Genomic DNA, 19,806 nt, shown 5'->3' with positions numbered 1-19,806 from the left:
ACCTGACTTCTCTGTCAGTTATAAACCTTGCTCCATGTTGTAGTTTATATATGTGTGTGTGTGTATGTACTATATCCTCTATCAGTGATGGCGAACCTTTTGAGCTCGGCGTGTCAAAATTTTGAAAACACCTAATTTAACTCTGGTGCCGTGTCACATATAGAAATATTCATAATTTTTTTTTGATATTTGCAACCATAGTAAAAAAAAGATTTATATTTTTTATATTTACCTTACATATTTAAATGCCATTTAACAAAGAAAAATCAACTAAAAATTTGTATAAAATGAACAAAAACAGAAAAACAATGTACATTGAGGGAAAAAATAATAATAAAAGCACTGATAATCAAATGGTACAAAAACTAGAGAAATTAGTGACTTTTTTGGTGCTGAAGTTTGTCTGCTAATTCTTTGATTGCAGGTTCATACTTGGTGCACTTCAAGGCCAAGCAAGTGCCACTAACTTCATCTTTTAGCCAGTTCCTTTTCTTTTAAATATTACTTGATGCTGAGAACAAAGTCTAACAAAAATATGTTGATGAAAAAATTGCTAACAATTTTTTCTAAAATCTAACATCGCTAGAATTTTTATGTCTCTAAAAGTGTCAGATACTCTGTTCCAAGCACTCAAAATTTCTTGTTCGTAGTTGCACTCTTCATTATTCAAACGATTTCGTTCCAGATTTTCAAGTTTCGACCTTAAGTCGACAAACACATGAGTCCAAATGCTACCTTGAAAATCTGCAAGTTGCATCTCTAAATCGTCAATTTGCATCCATTGGAAATCCTTTAATTCCAAAGTACTGTAAACAACTACATCTGGATACTTAATTATTTTAATGGTCTGTTCTAGGCTTCTGAATTGGTTGAATCTTTCGCTGAACTGTTCAAATAACGAGTTTACTATATTCTGGTGCATAAGTATGGACTCCATTACACTCATTGTAGTGGCCTTCTCGAAATACTTTTTTATCCGAGGAAAATACTTATAAGTTTTAGTTTCAATATCTCACTTAAAAATTTTAAGTTTACTTTCAAAAGATTTGATGTATCCAAACATAACGTCAATACTTTTGCCAAAACCTTGTAATTTTAAGTGCAGTTCATTCATATGAACAGAGAGATCTGTGAAAAACATCAAATTACTGACCCATTTATGATCATTGATCTGAGGAAAGTTTGCCAGATCCTTATTCTCAATAACAACCGTAATTTCTTCAAAGCACTCCACAAATTGCTCAAGTACTTTACCTCAACTCAGCCATCTCACATTATTGAACATCAGTAGTCCACTGTAGTTTGAATCAACTTCTTGTAAAAGTGCAGAAAATTCTTGCTTGTGAAGGGGTCGAGAAGCTATAAAATTCACAATTTTTGTTACAACTGACATTAAATCATTCAATTATGAGAATCCCGATTTGGCACACAACACCTCCTGATGGATAATGCAATGAAAAAGTACAAGTGGATGTCTAATAGCTTCCATAAGCAATTTCAGGAATCCCACATTTTTTCCTACCATATTTGGTGCCCCATCTGTTGTGACTGACACAATTTTAGAGATACCAATGTTTAGGTCACTGAATGTTTTTATAACAACCTTACATATTTCTTTTCCTGATGTACTTATTGGCACTGATTCTAATTTTATCAACTCTTCTCATTGTGAGACCATCAGAATATCTAGCAGTAATGGCCAACCAAGCATTTGAGGTGACATCAGTAGTTTCATCAAGAGAAATCGAAAAATATTTACAACTATTTAAGTCTTTTTTAAATTGATGTTGTACGTTTTTGTTAAGATCTATTATTCTGTCTTTGATGGTATTTCTACTGAGTGGTAACTCAGAAATTCTTTTAATAATAATATCATCTTTATTTTTCATATCGTGAAATAGAGCTGGTGCACATCTTATAAATGTTTCCTTAATAAATTCTCCATCACTGAGGGCTTTTCCATGCTGAGCTATGGAGTGAGCAATACAGTAACTTGCTGATGTTAAATTTGTAGAGCATCTTACAAATTTAATGATGGAATTTGATTGACTTTTATAGAGGTGTAGTTGCCTAGAAATGTATTCCTTCCTTTCATTGATACTTTTTTTCAAGAGCTGACAATGATTAGTTTCAAAATGTCTCTTTACATTCCACATTCTGCTTACTAGTGTTTCATTACACAATATGCACCATGAACCGTTGTTTCTGTCGACAATCCCGTACATCTCGGTCCATATATCTTGAAAGGGTCAGCTACCGCTACTTCCAATTCCTTTATCATTCAATCTTGCTTTTTTATTTTTTTGATTCTCCATCACAAGGCAGCAAAAATAAATAAATATAAATCACAGCGTTTTTTATAAAAGGTTGATAGGTTTCTTACCTATTAACTTTTTGCAGTGTTGTTGCACTGACTCCTGGTGCAAAACAATTCAAAGGTAGTATGTATAACCAACAAATATATGGTGCTGTAATCAATTATCCAACACGCAGAATGTCTCGTTGAGCACTGTTGCACTGTATATCTTTTTCTTCTAACCCTCCCACTCCTGTCTCCTAATGAACATGGCGATCAAGTGCGTCCGTTTGCCGAATGCACCCGAACGCACGGGAAGCTTACTCAAGGCACATGTTGACAATATCGAGGCCATTTCCAGAATTGGGCATTTTGTCACTCGAGTAAAAATAAAATGTCATGAGTAAATATTAATTTCTTTATAGTGCAATTCTTAACCTTTTTATATTAATGTCAATATTGGAACAATGTATCTGGGATGTTTTCACTATGTATCTTTAGAATTGCATTATTGATCATGAGTAACGTGAGTAATAATATTACTCAAATGATGCCCAACTCTGGCTGTTGTGAGAGACAAATATTTGAATTATGCAATTTTTTGTCTCTGTCGATGCGTGTCACCCAAAATGAGTTCACGTGTCACTTCTGACAAGCGTGTCAGGTTCGCCATCACTGTCCTATATAATAAAAGGCCAGCCACCATAAGCATAACAACTGGAATGACCAGAGACTATAATGATCACAGCCCCTTGCCAGGCTGGCCCCGCCCCCAAGCAAACAGTTATGGGCAATCAGGCGGGCAGGCAGTGATTAGGAGTGATCAGGTAGGCAGGCCAGCAGTTAGGGGTGATCAGGTAGAAAGACATCGCCTTGTAGGGCTGGCCCCACCTACCAGCAAAGAAAAAGGGAGCACAGGCCACCAGCGGCGACTCTGGCAGGTGTGCGACCGTCCAGCAATCGCGCTGCAAAGGGAAGCCCAGACCAGCCAAGTCATCACACCCCACAGCTGTCACCTGCAGAGTGAGGCCACCTGTGGCAGGGGAGGGGATCAGCACTGCACACAGGGCAAGCAGTTGTGTCAGGCCACGGCCAGCATGGCTTTCGGTTTCAAAGGCTTGAAGAAAGAGCTGACACACAAATTGACACACAAGACAAGAAATACTAATTTGGAAATTATGGGGGAAACCTGGGGAAAGCTCAACTGTAGTAGTCAAGTTCCAGTAAGTCTCTGTTCCCATCTGCTTTTATTTACTAGAATACACAATTGCCTTTTAGGAATGCAAACAGACATATTAGTGGTAATATTTAGTAAACAGTAAGATTACCAGGTTTTGGGGTGAGTTTTCTTTAGGCCATTGAGTCAGTAGTAGGTAATAAAATGTAAATATTTACCCTTTGAATATCAAAGGAGTCCAGGTCAGCCTTCTGCCTGACTCCTCACAATTACATTAATTACTGTTGACCTTGGTTCCCAGCATTTCCCCCTTCTTTAAATTCTTAATAGATGTTGATATGCCACTTGCAGAGTTTCAATTCTTTTAAGATTTTTATTCCGCATCTACAGACTAAAATTAAACAAGAATTGTGGTTATCCTAAAAGGCAAAAGTAAAGGAGCAATTTCTTTCTTTGAACTGCTGCCAAGCATCTAAGGAATTAGTTTGTAAGTTTGCCTGGGATAATTATACAATATATTGCTGTAATCCAAAAATATCAAGGCTGGTGTTTTTTTTTACTTTAAACACCAAGAAGGTGATTTTTCATTGAAGTCGTTATTTTAAACTATATCATTTTACTGGTTCAATTGCAGCAGTTGATTTTCATTAATTATTGCTATACGCAGACCCCTAGGGGCTTCAGTCCACAAAAGAAAAAACTGTTCTTAAGTTTGCTGCTAGTGGGTGCCATTCATAAGACTTTTTACATAATGTCTTACTGGGAGGAGGTCTTAGTAATGTTAAATTCTCTTTGCCTCTCCCAGAAGCAAGCAATGATAGTAATTGTATTTAGGTTTTCGCTTCCCCTTCCTTTGGTGTGATGCTAGCCAGCTTTAATTCAACACACAAAGGAGGAGTAGTTTGATTCTTGTGTCATATAAAAAAGGGAAGCCGGGTGGGGACAGCCGTGTAATTATACATTGCCCATATATTTACTACTAGAAGCCCGTTACATGAAGATTCGAGCAATAGGCCTTCCTTCCCCTGACTGCTGGCACTGGTTTTCCTCCAGCACCCAGGACCCAGGCCTTTGGTCCGGGCACAGTGGAGAAGCCAAGGCCCTTTGTTGGGTTAATTTGCATAGTTGCTCTTATTGGCTGGTGGGCATAGCAGAGTGACACCAGTTTGCATGTTTCCCTTTTATTAATGTAGATACTGGGCAGGGGATCAGTCCACGAGAGGGATTTTATCCGAGAGGACTTCCCCATTAGCCCTTTGTGAAATTACCGTACAGCTGGTTACTGCAAGCATAGCAAGAAAGACATTTTCGGGTGTTCTTGGGATTTGGTCTCTTCACAAATTCGTTCAGCTTTCTGGACCATTTTCTTTATCTCTCTCCCCAAGTCACCTCCGTGCTGTTCATCATCCACCATGTTCTTCTTCCACTTCTTATCTTCAGTGTGTTTCCTGGTGCTGCTATTTGTGGCTGGGGTAGCCAGTTGTCTATAGCTGCATGGTGTGGCTCCAGGAGCAAGGTCCTCATTAATTTGACTCGTTTCTCTCTCGGATCCATGGTGCAGTTTAATATTTCTAGCAGGAATCCACACAGGTTTGGAGAAGTTTTCTGGAAATATACAAGCATATCCTTGGCCGTATATGAATAATGGATCGAGTCCCTTCCATAAACCAGACCCTGGATCTTTCCATTTAACTAGACCATTTTCTTTTGTTTTATTTTTACACCACTGTAACTTCAGGGTGTCTTGCCATCAGTATTACAAGTGAAAAAAATTTAAAGTAATTAAGGCTTGGTGCAGCCTACCCACAGATGATTTCTCCATCATAATCCCCCCTTTTTGTTTTTCAAGTTTGGACTTAAGCCGCTGATGCTGTCTTTCAATAATGGCCTGTTCTTGGGAATTATATGGTATTCCTGTAATGTGCTGATTTTTCCACTTTTTACAAAGTTGCTGGAAATGACAGCTTGTCTAAGCAGGCCCATTATCAGTTTTAATAATTTTTGGAATTTCCATGACGGCAAAAGCAGCTAGACAATGATTAATAACATTAATAACCTGTTTTGCCATTTCCCCTGTAGATGCAGTAGGCCAAAGGACTTTTGAAAAGGTGTCTACAGAGACATGCAATGCCCCAAGGCGTCCAAAGGACATATAATGTGTCACATCCATTTGCCATTATGGTCCCTTAGCAAACATCTCAGGTTAACTCCTGTGTTAGGCCCTTGAGATAGATGTAACATGCAACTGGGACATTCTCTGATAATCTGTTTTGCCTACTGTCAAGAGATTGAGAATTGTCTAGACAACATTTTGGCAGGCTATTGTAAAAGCTGATGATATTCTGAGGCCTGTTGTAATAAAGCAACCAATTGATCAGCATATGCATTTCTTTTTGCCAAAGGGCCAGATAATAAACTGTGTGCCCTTATGTAATATAGAAAGGATATTGTCTTTGTTGCACAATCTGCTGGACTTGTTTAAGTAGTAAAAACAAACTTTGGTCACTGAGCCATTTTATTTTTTTTTATTTTTATTTTTATTTTTATTTTTATTTTTTTTAGGGGAGGGGAGGGAAAAGGAGGGGAGGTGAGGGGCTTTCCTGGTGTGCAGGCTTGGAGTGTGTTTGGCCTCAGCTGGTCACTGAGCCATTTTAAATGAGCAGTTTCAGTTCTATTTAATAAACCTGCAGCGTAAGAAGAGTCAGAGATAATATTAAGAGGCTTTCGCAAATCTTGTAATGCAGCCTTAATAGCTTCCAAATCAATTCTTTGTACAAAAGTATGACTAGTTTAGATGACTCAGTCTAAATTCATTGTATGATAAGCAGCTTTGCCATTACATGATCCATCAGTAGAAAACAGTTAATACTTCAGGAATAGGTTCCTGTCTAGTATTTTTTGGTAAAATAATAGGAGTATAAAAATTGGAATATAAAAATTGTAATAATTTGTCTTTTAGTAGGTGACAACTAAGTTCTCCTGAATATCCACTCAGTCCAATTTGCCAATTAAATCAGTTTGAAGTAACATTTCTAATTGCTTCCCAGTAAGGGGAAGATAAGTACATTGGGGTTCTTGTCCTCTAAGCTGTCTGCAGCGTTTTTTAAGCTGAAATATTAATTGAGCCATAAGCTGTATATATGTAACTACAGTTTTAGAGGATTGATGTCCTAGGTGGGCCCATTCAATAGCAAGAGAGTTTTTATTTTGGGAGATGACTCCAGTGGAACTATTTGCAGTAGGATTAATCTGTACAATAAAGGCAATTCAGGCAGTATTCGTGCCACTTGGGCTAAGGAGATTGCCTGCTCAATTCTTTGTAACTCCTTTCTAGCTTCATCTGTCAATACTCGGGGTGAGGAAAGATTAGAGTCATCTCTAAGTATATTAAATAAATTTGTCATTTCTCCTGTAGAGATTTTTAGATAAGGTCTTAAACAATTAATGTCCCCTAATAATTTAAGGTTTTAAGGCAGTCTTTCCTTATTTCTACCTTCTGAGGCCTAACATATTGGTTTTCAGTTATGGTACCTAGCTATTTAAAAGGCATTTCTTCCTGTACTTTTTCTGGAGCAATTTTTAAGCCTCATTTAGGAACTTCTTTTTCTAATTGAGAAAACATTGCTAAAGTCTGTTCTTCCCGTGGACTCGCTAGGAGCAAGTCATCCATGTAATGGACAATAGAACACTAGGAATATTTGTTCCTTAAAGGCTAAATAGCTTGAGCTACATATTTTTGACATAAAATAGGGCTAGTGGCCATTCCTTGAGGCAAAACTTCCTGTTGATATCTTTTTGTAGGCTCTATATTATTAATAGATGGCACTAAAAGGCAAATCTTTATCTTGTGGTGCCAAGGGAATGGTGAAGAAGATCTTCTACTTAAGATCTACTACTTAAGATCTACTACTATGAGAGACCAATCTAGAGGGATTTGTGAAGGCCCTGGGAGTCCAGGCTGTAAAGCTCCCATGGTATGCATAGTAGCGTTAATGGCTCTAAAATCATGTAACAATTGCCATTTTCCTGCCGCTTTCTTAGGTATTGTAAATATAGGAGTATTCCAAGGGCTATTGGAAGGCTCTGTGTGACCAGCTTTATTTGTTCCTGTATTAATTCATGAGTATGATTTAATTTCTCCTTGGTTAATGGCCATTGATCCACCTATATAGGCCTATCACCTTTCCATTGTATAGGCTCAGCATGGGGGTGAGGAGATTGAGCAGTGACCACTCCTAAAAAGGCTGATATTCTAATCCTTGTTTTCCTGTGTTTCCTTTGCCCTGAATGGGTATTTTAATCTCCTGATTATCTTTTCCTAAACCTTGACCAGTTTGATATCTGAGTTATTAACTGTTGACTTTTGCCAGTGATAATACAAGCTTGTAAACCTTCTGAAATGTCTCATCCCCATAAGTTGACTGCAATTCCAGAGACAATATAAGGCTGAAACCATCCTGTTTGTCCTTCTCCATCTTTCCACTTTAACACTGCAGCACTGCGTTGCGTGTTATCAGGAATTCCAACACCCGTGATAGAGCTATAGCTTCTACCATGGACCAAAAATCAGGACATGAAGGCCACTTCAATTTATCTTTCAGAGGGGGCAAAGGGAGGAGGTCTTTCTTCTCTGAAAGGCTCTAGCAAATGCAATATCGTTTTCCACAAAGAGAAACAATTTGGAGGCAAATTTTTTCCTTGCTACTGAGCTTCTTTCAAGTTCTGACCTATACATTCCCAACATTCAATATCCAATGTGCCCTCATCAGAAAACCATGGATTATATTCTATAATAATCTGTAGAAACTGTAAAAGAAGATCTTCTGAAACTGCAACTCCCTTATCCTTTAGTAAGCAAGCCAGAGTCTATAGGAAAGTCTCTCCTCTTTCGACAAATTCTGCCCCATTATGATCTGGATGAAACAAAAGAAATCACTCGAGCACTTAAGGATCCGCGGACTTCCGCAGCTGACAAGAGTTTTGCACACAGTTAATTTTCCAACACTGAGTCCAGTGATACTTTCCGCTCTGGCGAAGCCTTTTTCTCCAAGTCCCAGTTCAAGAGTGCCACTTGTGAAAGGCAATGGCCAACGTGGCTTTCAGGTTCAAAGGCTTAAAGAAAGAACTTGCACACAAATTGACACACAGACAAGAAATATTAATTTTGAAATTATGGGGGAAAACTCAACTGTAGTAGTCAAGTCCCACTTGAGTCTCTGTTCCTGTCTGCTTTTATTTACTAGAATACACAATTGCCTTTTAGGAATGCAAACAGACATATCAATGGTAATGTTTAGTAAACAGTAAGATTATCAGGTTTTGGGGTGAGTTAGCTTTAGGCCATTGAGTCAGCAGTAGGTAATAAAATGTAAATGTTCAGCCGAAAAACCGGTTTGGCTCAGTGGATAGAGCGTCAGCTTGCGGACTGAAAGGTCCCAGGTTCGATTCCGGTCAAGGGCATGTACCTGGGTTGCGGGCACATCCCCAGTAGGAGATGTGCAGGAGGCAGCTGATCGATGTCTCTCTCATCGATGTTTCTAACTCTCTATCTCTCTCCCTTCCTCTCTGTAAAAAGTCAATAAAATATATTTAAAAAAAAATGTAAATGTTCACCCTGTGAATATCAAAGGAGTCCAGGTCAGCCTTCTGCCTGACTCCTCACATTTATATTAATTACTGTTGATCTTGGTTTCCAGCAAGCAGTGGCAATGACTGGGGTGGGGCCAGCTGCCTGCAGCTGGGGGAAGGAAACCCAGATAGGCACTGATCTCAGGCCAGGCCTAGGGATCCTACCTGAGGGGTCCCGGATTGTGAGAGGGTGCAGGGTGCGCTGAGGGACCCCCCCACGTGCACAAAATTTAATGCACCGGGCCTCTAGAAATAAAAAAATATATATATGTATTTTTATTTCCAAATTGTTTCTCTTTGTGGGAAACGATATTGCATTTGCTAGAGCCTTTCAGAGAAGAAAGACCTCCTCCCTTTGCCCCCTCTGCTCCTAAAGAAAAGCAGAAAGATAAATTGAAGTGGCCTTTATGTCCTGATTTTTGGTCCATGGTAGAAGCTATAGCTCTGTCACGGGTGTTGGAATTCCTGATAACACGCAATGCAGTGCTGCAGTGTTAAAGTGGAAAGATGGAGAAGGACAAACAGGATGGTTTCAGCCTTATGTTGTCTCTGGAATTGCAGTCAACTTATGGGGATGAGACATTTCAGAAGGTGTATATATATATATATACACCTATATAATAAAAGCCTAATATGCAAATTGTCCCCTCAACCAGGAGTTTGACTGAGGGGGGGGGGGTTGTCTGGCCAACCACCCACAGCCCCTCCCCCCAGCCCTGACCTCAATCGCCCCACCACCACCCCGATTGGGGGCGGGACTGGCCAGCCAACCTCCCATGTCCCCTCTCCCGAGTGAGCCTGGGCCCGATCAGCCCCAATCAGGACCAGGCTGGCCATACCTCACCTGTGCATGAATTCATGCACTGGGCCTCTAGTATAGATAGATAGATAGATAGATAGATAGATAGATAGATAGATAGATGATAGATAGATTAATCCTGTAATTTACTAGTCCCTTGTCTCCAGTACCATCCCTTTCCATATACTCTTCAGTTTTTTAGGCCAGACTGCCCTTCCACATAAAATTTAGCAGAGCACTACCAAAAACTATAATTACTGTCTTAAACATAACCTGGACAGCTATGGGTGGTCCTCAGTGTACAGGATCCTGTTTTTGTATATGTTATTCAAGGAACAAAAAAGAGGAGAGTGTACCAGCTTTGAAATAAGTGGAGGTCTGACATGAGGGTCAACCAAAGAGTGGACATAAAAGGAAATGATTGTTGTAGGTAGAGAGCACGGTAAGGCTGGGAATAGTTCACTTTTTTTTTTTTAATCATCAGCTGGAGATATGTTTTCATTGATTTTAGAGAAGTGAGGAGACACATTGATACATCGATCAGTTACTTATTGTAAGTGCCCTGGGTATGTGCTCTGACTGGAAATCAAACCTGCAACCATTACGTGTACAGCAGGACACTCTGAGTCACACTAGCCAGACAGGAGTTCACTTTTAAATTTCTTAAAGTCAAGTTGAAAAGGCTTTTGCACTGCACAGTGTTTGCTAAGTGGTAGAGTGTCAGACCAAGGACTGAAGGGTCGCAGGTCAATCCTTGGCCACAGTCGGGTTGAATGTGGGAGGCAACCAATCCATGTGTCTCTCTCACATTGATATTTCTCTCTCTTCCCCTCTTTTTTTTCCTGTGTCCCCCATTCCATCCACTGACTCTAAATTCAAGGGAAAGAAGTATTCTCAGGTGAGAAATAACAAAACAAAACAAAAAAGATAACGGCTTTTATTCTTTCTATATGAATATTATACTTCTGTCCTACTAAACTGGCTTCTTTGTCTAGAGGAGATACTATATGAACAGGTTTAACTTCGTATCATACTGTCATTATTTTTCTATTTGCCAATTGAAGATGAGCTAATTGGTTGTACAGAAATTTATTATTGTAGGACAGGCTATACTTTTTGTCTTACACTATAATTGGTAGGTTTTTCTGTGTTTTCTTCTCTTTCCAACATTGTTACCCTTATTTCCATTGAAACTTTTCCTATGATTACAAAACCAACCCTTTATGTAGTGACTAGGGGGTCCAGTGAACGAATTCATGCACCTTGAAAGGAACTGTGGGCTACGAGGCTGCAGTGGGCACAGGGGCGGGTCTCAGCCCATCCTCCACACCGCTGTCCAGACCCTCTTGCCATGGCCCGTGGTCCCCTGTCTGTCAGCAGCCCCGCTCCCGCTGCTGCTGCATCCACCTGACAGCACAAAGCAGTTGGGGCCAGCACCATCAGCAGAGTGCAAGCAGCGGCTGCTACCCTGATCATCCCTCAGGAGTAGGTGATGTGGAGAAACCCTGAGGGGCAATTGGAACTAGCAGCTGCCACTCACCCCAGCAGACAGCCCCAAGCAATTGGTGCCAGTGCCAGGCTCTGGCAGAGAGTGTGAGCAGCAGCTCTGGAAGTAAAGAATTTTCAGTAACTACTAGAGGCTTGCCCCAATGAAAGCAACTTGCTCCCCGCCTTGGTCTGGCGCCCCTGCTCCCCTGCTCCACCATCCACTGCGGCCAACGCCCACACCCTGGTGGTCTGCACACGTCATAGCAACCAGTTGTTCAGTTACTCGATTGTTCCTCCATTTGGTCTATTTGCATATTAGGGTTTTAGATATATAGATAATATTAAAGTTACAGAGAATAACACAAAGAACTTCCAAATAATGCTTGTTAACACTTTGGCACATTTGCTGTATCATTCATTCTGTATAGAATTTTTTTAAAACTTTGAATGTTATAGACAACTACACCTTTTTACCTATACCTATTTACCTAAATATCTCAGAGTGTTTTCTAAGATCAAGAATATTCTTATTTAATACTAAAGATTTTATTCAAGTCAGGAAATTAAGGTCTTTGATGACTGACATTTTGAAAGGTACAGAATAGTTGTTTTGTATACTCTCCTTCAAATTGGATTTTGTATGCTTTCTTATAACTATATTCAGTTACCTTGCTTTAAAAATGTATAAAATGTTCATAACAAAGTGTACGATCTTAAATGTGTTAAGTTATGGTAAGTTTTAAATGCATTTACATTGTTGTGCAGTTCATCTCCACAACTTTCCATCTTGTGAAACTGAAACTCTATCCCTATTAAATAATGACTTCTCATTTACCCTCTTCTTCAGGCTCTTGACAACCAACACTCTACTTTCTGTTTGTGTGAATAAGCGTCTTCATACTGTGTTTATCTTCATGTGACTGTCCTACTTGGCATAATTTCCTCAAAGTCCATCCATGTTGTAGGATATTTCAGAATTGAATTTTCTTTCTTTTTAAGACTGACTTACATTTCATTGTATGTGTAACATTTTGTTCATGAATGCATAAAAAATAACTTGTGCTGTTTCAATTTTTTGAGTTACTATGAGTAGTGCTGCTATGGGTATTTGTATTTGACTTTTGGCACCTCTTTGCAATCTCTTGCAGATATACCTAGGAGAGAAATTTCTAGATAGTACAGTAAATTTATGGTTAACATATTGGGGAATTGCCTAAGTACTTTACAAAAAGAAAGTGTGTGTGTGTGTGTGTGTGTGTGTGTGTGTGCGTGTGTGTGTATAAATAAAACATTGGCGTTCCAGTTTCCTCACATTTATTACCAACACCTATTATTAGGGTTTTATTGGTGGTGTTTTGTATGTGTGTTTTTATTAACTTGGTAACATAATCCTGGTTATATTAAAGTGTCCAAAGTGTGGTTTTGAATTGCATTTCCCTACTGATTTTTAGTATTTTTTCATTTGCTTTCTATTCACTATCCATTTGTAGTAATTTGGAGAAATATCTGTTAAGAGCCATTTGTTTTTTATATATTTTTTTATTAATTTCAGAGGGGAAGGAAAAGGGAGGAAGAGCTAGAAATCCTATATAATAAAAGTGTAATATGCAAATTGACTGAACAGCAGAACGACCAGTTGGCAGGGGCAGGGCTAGAGAGCTGATGGCGCCAGGCCAGCCAAGGTGAATGCCAGAGCGCTGAGGGAGGGGACAGCAATCTGGATGGGTGGGGGCAGTAGCAAATAGCTGAGGTGGAGGGGCATTTGGGGTAAGGTGGGGTCACGCCAGCTGGCACCATACCCTGATGGGCCACCCAGTCGCCTCCTGCCTAGGGAGGCTGGCAACAGCAGGTTGATGGGGGTTGCACTGTCCCCTAATTGACCCACCCTGTTGGCTCCCGCAGAGGCAGGCTGGCATGGCGGCCACGGCAGGGTGATGGGGGCAGCGGCATCCCCTGATTGACCACCTGGTCACCTCCGGCAGAGGGAGGCCAGCAGTGGCAGCAGTGATGGGGTGATGAGAGCAGCGCCGTCCCCTGATCGGCCTGCCCCATTGCCTCCCTCAGAGTGAGGCCAGTCTGCAGCTTAGGACATCCCTGAAGGCTCCCGGAGTGTGAGAAGTCACAGGCCAGACTGCAGACAAATTTTTGTGCACCTGGCCTCTAGTGTCCATAATGAGAGGGAATCATTGCCTGCTTCATGCACACCACCTACTGGGGATTGAGCCCAAAACCAGGGCATCTGCCCTTGACTAGAATTGAACCCAGGGCCTTTCAGTCCACAGACTGATACTCTATCCACTAAGCGAAACTGGCTAGGCTTGCTTATTTTTTAAGTGGCTTATTTGTCTTTTATTATTGAACTGGAGGCCTGGTGCATGAAAATTACACACAGGTGGGGTCCCTAGGCCTGGCCAGCGATCAGGGGTGATTAGATTCCCGCCTCTCCACCTCCTCCTTCCTTAGCTCCCTCAGCACCCCACTACCACCACTAGGCGCCCACCATGTTCCTTGCCACCCTCTGGTGGTCAGCACACATTATAGAGAGCAATTGAACTCCATGTCAAACTCTCTAGGGGACACTTTGCATATTAGCCTTTTATTTAACATAAATATTGCTGTCCTCTTTTCCTCTTTTCACTAATGTCATATTTTGGACAAAATATTTTAATAGTGGAGCAGTCCATTTTTATCTCTTTTTTCCGTTCATTTATAATTTGGTATCATGTATAAGAAATTGCCTAACCTAAGATCATGAAGACTTACTGCTATTTTCTTCCAAGAGAGGATTTTCTTCTCAATGTATCTTTTCATAGTTTTTAAAAGTGTCACATCTTTATAATAAAAGGAAAATGCAAGGCTTTGCTTTCTTTTAGCTATACATTAAATAGTTGTATCTTTAGTTCTTTTCTTGAAACTCACCTTTCTTTCAATAAAGCAAAAATAGCTCATGAAGAATGTCATGTGAGGCAATTTAACTTGGTGGAAGTAGCTGTGTCCTATGTATTTCAAGAAAAACTAATTCCTTTTTAGTGTTGTGGGGTTTTATAATTATGTTTTCTGTCTCTTATATTAAAGGAGGACATGTTGATTTGAAGTCTGGATAGGAAAACTTTCCTTCATATTTTGGGTTAATGATTAAAGAGTTCTGGTTTATTATTAACCAGTTTAGTTCTGGTTAAATTTTTTAACATTTTATCTTATAATCAGCCTAACTCATAATTATTATGTTTCAGATTAACAATAATACTAATCAGTATATCAATATATCCAATGTGATTTATTAGCATAAGAATTATATTTTAAACTAACCTATGTTTTGGGTTTGTTGTTGTTGTTATTTGCAGATACCACAACAATAGAAAAACTACGAGCTATTTGTTTGGACCGTGCAAAACTTGAAGAAAATGACCTTGTACCATCTCTTGATTCACTTTTCTTTGGTCCTTCTGCCTCCCAAGTGCTATACCTAACCGAGGTTATTTTTCTTTCTTTACAAAACTGAAATTTTTATTATCACATGGTAATATAAAAATATATAAGATTATCTTTTGAAATAGTTAAAAATTTCTTAGTAATGATGATAGAGGAAGTTAAGTTTTAAATTATTCCTGCCCTACCTAGTTTGGCTCAGTGGATAGAGCATCATCCTACAGACCAAAGAGACCCAGGTTCGATTCCGGTTAAGGGCACGTACCTCACATCTCAGTTGCAGGCTCCTCCCCCACCTGTGCAGGAGGCAACCAATCGATTTGTTTCTCTCACATTGATGTTTCTTTCTGTCTTTCCCTCTCTTTTTTACTCTCCGTAAAAATCAATGAAAAAACAATTTAAAAAATCACTTCTTAATTTTTTTTTTAGCTCTGTCATTAACTTTATTTTTTATTTAGTTTTTAGTTTTTATTTTATTGGGGTGACATTAGTCAACATGAAAATAGAGGTTTCATGTGTGGATTACTAATTTACAAAATCTGTATATAGGACCATGTCCCCACCACCCTGTCACCTCATATTAGGACCCCTTTCTTTCCCCACCCCCTCCCTCTGGCAACCACCACACTGCTGCTTGTGTTTGTTTCAGTTTTATATTTCACATATGAGTAAAATCATATACTTCTTAGCTTTTTCTGTCTGACTTATTTCACTTCGCAAATGATCTCAAGATCCATCCATGTTGTTGTAAATGACACTATTTCATCCTTTCTTATGACCATGTAGTATTCTATTGTGTATTAATACCATATCATCTTTATCCAGTCCTCTATCGTAGGGCCCTTTGGCTGTTTGTAGCTATTGGCCACCGTGAATAATGCTGCAATGAATGTAGAGGTGCATATTTTTGCATATAAATGATTTTGGGTTTTAATTAAGTTTTCTTCCTCTTTTCTAGGTAGTTTATGCCTTGTTAATGCCTGCTGGTGCACCTTTGGCAGATGCTTCTTCTAATTTTCAATTTCACTTCTTGAAAAGTGGTGGTTTACCCCTTGTATTGAGTATGATAACAAGAAATAACTTCCTGCCAAATACAGATATGGAAACTCGAAGGGGTGTATTCCTCAATGGCCTTAAAATTGCCAAACTGTTGTTAACTGCCATAGGTTATGGTCATGTTCGTGCTGTAACAGAAGCTTCTCAACGAGTTGTAGATGGTACAGATCCCATAACACCGGTAATACAATTTTTTTAACTCTTTACAATGAATTTTATAGTTAATATTTAATTTTTCAATTCCTCAGTGTCTCTTATTTAAGCAATGTAAATTCAACTCAACCTATTAAGTTATATTTGTATTAAAATATAAGTTTTCTGTGCTGACTTCAATATTCTCAAAGGACACTTCATCCCCCTTGTGTTCTGTTTGGGTTTTAGTTCTTTAAGTCTCATAGAAACTTGACCTGAATCTTTCATTAACCCATACTGACAGATATATAAAAGTAAAGTAATAAAATAAAATATTTAATTGGCACGAGCCTGCCTGTCCTCCCACTATGACCAACATAACTCCTCAGACAAAAATTTTCTCTTTGGCCTAGAATCATCCTTGATGCATATTTTCCATTGTTCTGAAGATATACTAAGATTTGATGCAATAGTTGAATGTGGTGTTTAATTTTTACTAAAGCTGAGTTTATTTATGATTTTTTAAAATTACTGTCTGAAGATAAAAATGGTTAGAAATACAGATTTTTTTTTAGCAATGGGTTAGTTTTTAATCAGGGAATTTTGAGTAACGATTAGATATTGGTGTTTAGAATTATTAATTTAGGTAGGACATCGGTATTTTGGGGTTTTGTTTTAAAAAAGGGTAATGCTAAGGCATTTCAAATAAAATAGAATGTCTACGATTTTCTCAAATAATACTGGGGTGTCTGGGCAGAGTCATTGACTGGGGAATTTAGTAAAACAAGTTAGGCCTTCTGTTGGTAAGTACTGAGGGTACTAATATTCTCTATATTTATGTAGTTTTGAAATTTTATTGTTTACAAAGGTTAGAAGAGTAGTTTATACAAGCAAATTAAAAAAGATATTTATAATGCTTTGTCTTCACTCTAAGTTTGATTGCTTTATATTGTGGATTTTGTACATGAACAAATAAAAACAGGTAGGTTCTTACCCAGCCAGTATAGATCAGTGGTTGGACATTGACCCATGAGCCAGAGGTCTCAGTTTGATTCCCAATCAAAGCACATGTCTGGGTTGCCGGCTCCATCACCAGTGTGGGGCATGCAGGAGGTAGCTGATCGAACATTTTCTCTCATCATTGATGTTTCTATCTCTACCCTCTCTTTCTTCCTCTCTGAAATAAATTAAAACATATATATTAAAAAATAGGTAGGTTCCTATCAGGATCCTTCCACAGAATTCAATGAGGTAAATGTACAGTGCAATTTTATATCTCTTTATATCTTTTCTGTATTGATATACTAGAGGCCTGATGCACAAAGATTAGTGCAAGAATGGGCCTTCCTTCCCCTGGCTGCCAGCACAGCCTTCGCTCCTGCCAGAGCCGCCTTTCTGCCTTTGCTCTGGCCTGGAGCCACCTTTCTGCCTTCCCACGCTGCCCAGAGGCCCAGAGCAGCTGGGGCAGTGCGGAACGCCTGCGTCATCGCCTGCCCTACCCCCAGCCACTCAGCGCCTGCGTATGCAAATTAACCTGACCTCTTTGTTGGGTTAATTTGCATACTCACTCCTGGTTGGCTGGTAGGTGTCGTGAAGGTATGGTCAATTTACATCTTTCTCTTTTATTAGTGTAGACTAGAGGCCTGGTGCACAGATACATGCACCAATGGGGCCCCTCAGCTAGGCCTGCGCCCTTTGGCAATCTGGGACCCTATCATGGGTTGTTGGGCTGCCAATTCCTGCAGGGATTGGGGCGAAACCAGAAGTTCGACATCCCCTGAGGGATGTAGCAATGCATAAAGCAGCAGGCAGCTGGGGAGGAGACTGAGCCTGAGCTGGGGCCCGGCGACACACCGCTCCCGCTCATCCCAGCTCCACTACACCTTCCACCTACGCCGCTGCCTCCACCACAGCTGTGCTCACCAGCATGAGCCTGGGTTCTGGCTGAGTGGGAGCGCACTGACCACCAGGGGGTAATTTCTGCATTGAGCATCTGCCCCTGGTGGTCAGTGCACATCATAGCAATTGTTCATAACAGTTTATATATATACTAGAGACCCAGTGCATGAATTCCTCCATGGGTGTGGTCCATCAAGCCTTGTCCTATCAGCAGATGGGGGCTGGGCCTGTCAGAGGGAGGAGATGGCAGGAGGTTGACTGGCCAGCCTGTCCTGACCAAGGCCCAATCAGGGCAGGACTGGCTTGGGGGAGGGACTGCAGGTGATTGGTCGATGGGCACTGCCCCTGATTGCGGGGGGGCAACTGGGGGCAGGGCCAGCCATGGGGAGGGGCTGTGGGCAGTTGGCAGGGGCTTATTGGGGGCGGAGCTGGCTGGGGGTAGAGGCATAGCATATTGGGGTGGGGTGGGCCCATTGCGGACGGGGACGGCCAGGGGGAAGAGCTGCGGAAGATTGACCAGCTGGCCCCACCCCCTGGTTTGCTGGCCACAGTGGGCATCATTCTGGTTGTTTCAGCGTTCCGGTCACTGGCTTTTTATATATGCAGACTAGGGGCCCAGTGCACAAATTTATGCACCTTGCAAGGATCTGTGGGCCCCGAGGCTACAGTATGCACAGGGGTCCGGCTCAGCCCATCCTCTGCATCCCCACCCGGTCCCTCCCACTGTGACCCCTGTCTGCCAGTAGCCCCTCTCTCACCGCCCCTGAGGAACCAGGGGTGGTGGAGAAGCCCTCAGGGGCAATCAGGGTCAGCAGCTGCCACTCGTACCCGCTGACGGCTCCAAGCGATTGGGACCGGCATGCCAGCGCTGGCAATGGGTATGAGTGGCAGCTTTGGCACCGGCTGCAGGTGCAAGCTGGGCCAACGCTGACAGTGGATTGCGAGCGGCGGCACCGGCAGCGGATGTGAGCATGTCCATTGCTGGCAGCAGATGCAAACAGTGGCTGCTGGTCCCTATCTTCCCTCAGAAGCAGGGGGAGGTGAAGAAGCCCTGAGGGACAATCGGGAACGACAGCCATTGTTCACACCCGCTGACGGCGCCAAGTGATTTGGGCTACTACCAGACACTGACAGTGAGTATGAACTCTGGTGCCAGCAGTGGGTGCAAGTGGGGCAGGCACCAGTGCCTGGTGGGACTGCAGTATTCTCAGGAGCAAAGAACTTTCAGTAACCACCAGAGGCTTGCCCCAATGATAGCAACTGGCACCCTGCCTTGGTCTTGCCCCCCCACTCACCTGCTCCACCATCCTACCACAGCTGACATTCGCCACAATCCACACACGCCCCCTGATGGTCAGCGTACATCCTAGCTACCTGTTTGGTTGTTCTGCTGTTCGGTCTATTTGCATATTGCTTTTTTATTATATAGAATAGGATAGATAGAAAAATGTGCCATTAAGGATGCAAAGGTACATAATAGTGTCTAATTTCAGGTTGCCCACTTTCTAGTAGGGAGCTAAATACAAAATTAGTATTAAAAATATTATTGCTACAGAAATGCCTAAAATATAAAGAAAAAAGCTTATAATTTGAGAAATAGAATAACTGTTGAATAAAATTTTAGCTATTTTTCCTCAGATTTAAGAATTTATTTATATTTTATGTAAACTTAGTGTATCTTTTGCAAATTTTTATTTTTATTATTCCTCATTTAACATAATTTTTTCCCCTGAATAGTCTGGGGACTTGATTTTTGAATAGAAAATATTTAGTTCTGTAATATTATAGTTAAAAAAACAATTATTTTTACACTGCAGAGCATACCTAATTTTTATCTCAGTTTATTGAGTTGAATTGGGAAATTAATATATTAATGGTGATGTTATCAAGCAAGGTTTCAGT

At 40.6% G+C, this 19,806-nt stretch overlaps 1 protein-coding gene across 1 annotated transcript in view; it reads left to right on the top strand.

Moving 5' to 3' along the window:
• LOC308512203 (ubiquitin carboxyl-terminal hydrolase 9X-like) overlaps positions 1 to 19,806 on the top strand; it is a 254,107-nt gene that overhangs the window by 133,892 nt on the left and 100,409 nt on the right. The window contains exons 22-23 of the mRNA XM_081082000.1: positions 14,733 to 14,863; positions 15,776 to 16,054. Of these exons, the coding sequence (XP_080938126.1) occupies positions 14,733 to 14,863; positions 15,776 to 16,054 (410 nt within the window). The remainder of the gene's footprint in view (positions 1 to 14,732; positions 14,864 to 15,775; positions 16,055 to 19,806) is intronic.

The sequence above is a fragment of the Myotis nattereri genome, assembly GCF_964212035.1.
Source record: "Myotis nattereri genome assembly, chromosome: Y".
Lineage (NCBI taxonomy): Eukaryota > Metazoa > Chordata > Mammalia > Chiroptera > Vespertilionidae > Myotis > Myotis nattereri.
This window is presented reverse-complemented; position numbering and strand designations above follow the sequence as displayed.